General features: G+C 38.6%; 1 protein-coding gene across 1 annotated transcript in view; it reads left to right on the top strand.

The window, feature by feature from the left end:
- The first annotated feature begins 1,025 nt into the window (after positions 1 to 1,025).
- LOC121725786 (1-phosphatidylinositol 4,5-bisphosphate phosphodiesterase epsilon-1-like) overlaps positions 1,026 to 6,000 on the top strand; it is a 110,709-nt gene continuing 105,734 nt past the window's right edge. Inside the window, exon 1 of the mRNA XM_042112904.1 lies at positions 1,026 to 1,124. Coding sequence (XP_041968838.1) covers positions 1,067 to 1,124 — 58 coding nt within the window. The 5' untranslated portion in view covers positions 1,026 to 1,066. The remainder of the gene's footprint in view (positions 1,125 to 6,000) is intronic.

Raw genomic sequence — 6,000 nt, 5'->3', positions numbered from 1 at the left:
AATCTTAGATAGTCTACTTAGGTTTTTTGACAGGAGTTTATCTTTTAAAGGGCGTTGTTGATTGGTTATTTTAAAATTAGCCAATCGAAATGGTAGATAATATATAAAAAAAATGTCAAAAACGGCAATGATGCAAACTATCTACAGAAAAACAAAAAACAAGGCCTTAAATTGTGGATGATTTATACAGTACGAGCTTTTGCCCGCGGCTTCGCTCGCGTTAAGAAGTATTATTATATACAAACTTTCATCCCCTATTTGAACCCCTTGGGGTTGGAATTTATCAAAATCCTTTCTTAGCGGATGCCTATGTCATAATATCTACCTGCAGGCCAAATTTCAGCCCGATCCGTCTAGTGGTTTGGGCTGTGCGTTGATAGATCACTATGTCAATCAGTCAGTCACCTTTGAGTTTTATATATAGATTTCCAAGGCGAAGTAACCACTCGTCAAATACTTGTAGTGCCTGGGACAAGATTTTTAAATATGTCCGTATGGCTGCCCAAGCATTCGGCAATCTCGCAGCATAGTCGGCATAATCCAGACGAGTGAAATAGTCAATACGTCTGCGACCAACCATGGGCGGATTTCCTCGCGATGTTTTCCTTCACCGTACGAGCGTTTGTATTATTTACTTGGGATCTGTTTTTTTATACCTACTTGATATCTGAAAATGTCTCTTTGGTACACGCCTCCACTCGGGATCGAACCTGTAGGCCTTCTACGAAACCGTTTTAAGACTCAAACAATCGAACGAGAATGCCGCGTCCTGCTCTAACAACGTCATTTCACGTTTGTTAGCGTAGGATGCGGCATTCTCGTACGATTGTTTGAGTCTCAAAACCGTTTCGTGGTACGGGCCCTGCACCCTCTCGAGTGCGAATCAACGGTCTTTCCACTAGGCCACGGACACTCTCCCATATAATAGAAAAATAGATTAATAATTGCGTTTCTTTTGTTTCAGATAAGTGCATGGCGTCTATTGGTGTTGGTGTAAGTGGTGTTGGTGTTGGTAGTGGTGTTGGTGGTGGTGTTTAGTGCAGTGCGTTGATGTGAAGTGTGTGAGATGCGAGAGGGGAGGGCGGGCACGAGCGGGGGATCGGAGCATGATAAGGACTTTGATGGTAAGCTTAATAATTACCTATATATCTATTCTTATATTAACGCCTCCGTGGTCCAGTGGCTCTTGACTCGGAAGTCTGAGGTGGTGGGGGATCCATCACCTCAGACTTCCGAGTCAAGAGACTCCGACCATATAAATTGGTTAATATTTTCATACAAATTGATTTAAATGCGAACTGCGGGGTTAGGGGATTTAATCGAGCTACACCAAGCTAAGCCAACATTGACTTGACATAACGACAAGCCTAGGTTCATATTATTTCCCTTCGAATATTTTTTTCTGATTATTAAGCGTTCGATAATAATATGATGGTGACGTTCGACTCGTGATATTAATTCCGTACATTTTGATTTTATAAAGAAACGATAAAGAAAACATCTTGGCTCGGGGCTAAGGCCTCTGTATCCTTTGTGAATACACAGTATTTTCAGAGCAAAATTCTTTGAATGCTGTAGTTTTGGGACATTTTAAATATCCGTATGATTGCTCAAGCACATACGACATTCTCAACATAGTCGTCCTAGTCCATACGAATGAATACGTCAATACGTCTGGGACCAACTACGTGTGGGTTTCCTCACGATGTTTTCCTTCACCGTACGAGCGTCCGTATTATGTACTTGAGATCTGAAAACGTCTCTTTGGTACACACCTCCATCCGGGACCGAAACTACCTTCTTGGGTGCAAACCAAAGGTCTACCCACTAGGCCACGAAGGCTCTAAATCAGCACTAAAGCCTTATTAATTACGTCAAAGTCTGAAATTACTCACGGCCTAATATTGAAATACTTGGCCTAAACGTGATATTATTAGCTAAGCAATTACTTGATATTACGTAACTTAGGTTAGGTCAGTTCCATGTTGGCATTATGCCATGCTATCCATACTAATATTATAAATGTGAAAGTATGTCTGTTTGTCTGACTGGTTTATGCCTGAACCACTGAACTGATTTTGATAAAATTTTGCATTGAAACTTAAGTTACAAGAAAGGACATAATATAGAGATATAAGAATAGGATCATAAAATACAGACAGATGAATTCTCTATTTATTTTAGCTCTAGATTTTTCATTTTCCTGCAAAAAAGTAGTCTCCTTCCCCGTGGTCTTCTTCCCTGGGCTAAATTAAATAAAAAACGGTCCACTACTGAATACACGCAAGTTTGTATTACGGGCTTTCATTTTACTCAATTAGAGGTACTTGCGGCTACTTTTGACAAGGCAACCCAACATTTATCCATTCTATACGTTCTAAAGATTATTTTAAAATAAATTTGATCGAAAAAAACGATTCCTGCAGGATTTTACGGTCGGATCCAATACTAATGAGGAGGAGGCGGAGGAGCGGTACGCATAGCGCATTGTTTTATAAAAGGGTTTAGGTCCCATGGCAGGGAGCCGCCAGTGTTATGAAAATGGTGGACATTGCACCTATTGTTGTTACCGGTTCGGGAAGAAAAAGGGCGTTATTAACTTATTTTAAATAGAATAGTATGAATAATGTTTTATATCTTTCCGTCCTTTAACGGGACTCAAAGTATCTCCATACCAAATTTTGGCAAAATCGGTTCAGTGGTTTCGGACAGGCAGAGAAACTTTGGCATTCATAGTCGCGTTTGGATGAACAGCTGCAGCCTTAAACAAGGCTATAGTGTTCATTTTGCGCCGAAAACTTTCCTAATTTACCTTCTCCCTGAAATACTTTCACATCTTATTTACTTTGTTCTCTGCGCAGTTAACAATTTAGTTAGTTTAACCGCCGGCGTGGTTTCAAGGTATTCCACAGTATAACTTTATGAAAGCTAAAATTATTTAACTATGTGGTTAAATGTATCAACATTTATTAAGTACTCAGTTATCGTAACTTTACAGTATCGTAAGTTACAAAAGATAAGTTACGTACTTATTACTTATATAAAAATGCGAAAGTGTGTCTGTTATTTTTGTTACCTGTTCACGCCTAAGCTACTGAACCGATTTTGCTGAGTATGGACTATGGAGATACTTTGATTCTCAAGAGACATGGGACACTTTTTACCCTGCAAAAATGTACGGTTCCCGCGCAATAAACGAATTTTGGCGCAAAGGAGTTTGCGGGCATCATCTATTAATTTATTTTCTCCGTACTAACGACGGTCACATTTCGGCCTGTCTTTCGACAGGGGTTGATTTTTGAGAAAAGTTTATCTGAGCTTTTTTGCTCCCCTTGGCGCCCTCTATCGATTGGTGTATTCAAAAATGGTGGTTATAAGAGGTTAAAATTTTGACGAAAAATTTTTGTCTTTTTTCCATAGTGCCCCGTTTCCTTCAGTCCAACCCAAATGTGTGCCTTACGCTCTTTAGTAAAGGTTGAATTTGTTACTTGTGTTCAATTTTGTGGTACTTGAAATATTATGTATTTTGAAACAACATGTATATTTTTTTGTATTAAAATCGCTTTGAAATGTACCAAATAGATTTTTTTTTATGAAATAAGGGGACAAACGAGCAAACGGGTCACCTGATGGAAAGCAACTTCCGTCGCCCATGGACACTCGCAGCATCAGAAGAGCTGCAAGTACGTTGCCGGCCTTTTAATAGGGAATAGGGAAATAGGGGAGGGTAGGGAAGGGAAGGGAATAGGGGAGAGTAGGGAAATGAATAGGGTAGGGGGTTGGGCCTCCGGTAAACTCACTCACTCGGCGAAACACAGCGCAAGCGCTTTTTCACGCCGGCTTTCTGTGAGAACGTGGTATTTATCCGGTCAAGCCGGCCCATTCGTGCCGAAGCATGGCTCTCCCACGTATTTTAGGATAAGGACATAAAGTGATGACTGATGATATTTATGGTGTTGTGTGTATATTGTATTCATATACAACTATGTGAGTTGTGACATTGGTGAACCTGACATGGTAGTGATGATGATGATGATGATGATGAATGTTATTTGCATAGTAACATATGCTTTCAGTTCTTAATACAACGCCTAAACCCCCAAACTTGTATATATAAGGAATCCGGAGTTCTCTTAGTATCTTCGGAACCATAGTATACCTTGGTGCAAAATCTTGCGTTTTGGTAGCATATGCTTAGGATGCTTCTCATAAAACCAAAATCACCATATGTTTCCATATAAATTTTGAGGAGTTCCCTCGATGACTCATGGATCCCATCATCAGATCACCACTTTTGTGAAAATGGGACCAAATTGGAATGAAACCTAATATAACAAAACAAAAATTTTGAAAATCGGTTCACAAACGGCGGAGTAGTGGTCGAACATACAAAAATAAAAAAAAATAAAAAAAATATCCACAGCTGAATATATAACCTCCTCGTTTTTTGGAAGTCCGTTAAAAAGTGATTTTGGCCAAAATTCAAGTTACGCCACTTCCGCTTTCACCCGTCGATATACTCTGTAGTCATATCTTATTATTTTTCCACCTATTTACAGCCCGTACGAAAATAACTATTGCTAAAGTCGTTGAGAATATGGTAGTAGTACTTTTACTACTCTCATTTCCTCTGTACATGAGCCGGAAGGAATTACATGGCGGCATGCATGTGCGTGCGACGCCCACATTTACAATAATCTGCTGTGCAGGGGACTCATATATTACAAGTCAGTAATTCATGACAATTTATTACTTGGCGTCGTGAAATATTGCTTTAATAAGTTTTATTTCATTAAGTGTTTAATTAATCATAAAATGTGAAATTTATTTCCGTATTATGTTCCTGAAAGTACGAACCCTATAAATTCGCTCCATCTGTCCGTCCGTCTATCCTTAATACTCTTATCATAGTTACAATAACGTTGGTAATTAAAAGTGAAGTTTTTAGGTTTCTAAAATTCATTTATCGTGCGGGAACCGTTCATTTTTAGGGTTCCGTAGTCAACAAGGAACCCTTATAGTTTCGGTCTGTCTGTCCGTCTGTCTGTCTGTATGTCCGCGGTTTTGCTCAGAGACTATAGGACCTACAAAGCTATAATTTGGCATGAATGCAATGTATATTAATGGTACATAGAATCTTAAAAAAATATTTTTTTATGGTAGGTACCTTACCTACACATCAAACGGGGATGAATTTTTTTGCGTCCACCCCATCGTGTTAAGTATCTTTGAATAGATTTTTTTAAAATTTTATGAGTATTTATAAATCATTTTCCGATTTAGGGACCCGTTTGTGAAATATTAAGTTTTCAAGTGGAAAAAATCGTTAAAGTCCCCCCCCCCCCCCCCCCCCCCCTTCTACCAGCTAAATGGTGGCTTCTGGAAATGTAAAAAAAATCACTGGAGTTGGAAATATGCTGAATTTAAAAGGAAAACTATCACGGTTAAGAAGACTTCATAAGTTATTGAGTCGATCAATTAAAAAAATGTATTCGGCGAAGTATAAAGGAACTTTTCGTTCAAATTCGTTTGAAAGTAACTGATATGATGTTGTTCGTAGGTGTAAAACACGTTATAACTTATAAATGTACATTCATTGACCATACAAAAATTAAAAATAACTAGCGGTACTACGGAACCCTATATTGCGCGTGGCACGACACGCATTTGGCCGTTTTTTTTCTTAACAAAAACTATCCCTAACTATCAATCTTTACCCAACGAATACTTTACTCATAGGGAGGTCTTTACCCGTCTCTCAGAGATATACCTCATCTAAATCGGTTCAGCCGTTTCAGCGTGAAGCCGTTACAGACAGACAAAAACACTTTCGCATTTACAAAATTATTTAAAAAACTTGAGAGGTGTCAAGGGACACCCAAATGGAACGAAGTTATTTCTTATGTTCAAAAAACCTGTACTATATTATATACTTTAAAAAATATTTAAAAAAACGCCATCTATTGACGCCCAGGAATAGTAACAACGCGTCACTGTTTA

The sequence above is a fragment of the Aricia agestis genome, chromosome 3 (genome assembly GCF_905147365.1).
Source record: "Aricia agestis chromosome 3, ilAriAges1.1, whole genome shotgun sequence".
Lineage (NCBI taxonomy): Eukaryota > Metazoa > Arthropoda > Insecta > Lepidoptera > Lycaenidae > Aricia > Aricia agestis.
The sequence above is the reverse complement of the archived record's forward strand: the minus strand, read 5'-3'. Positions and strand labels throughout refer to the sequence as shown.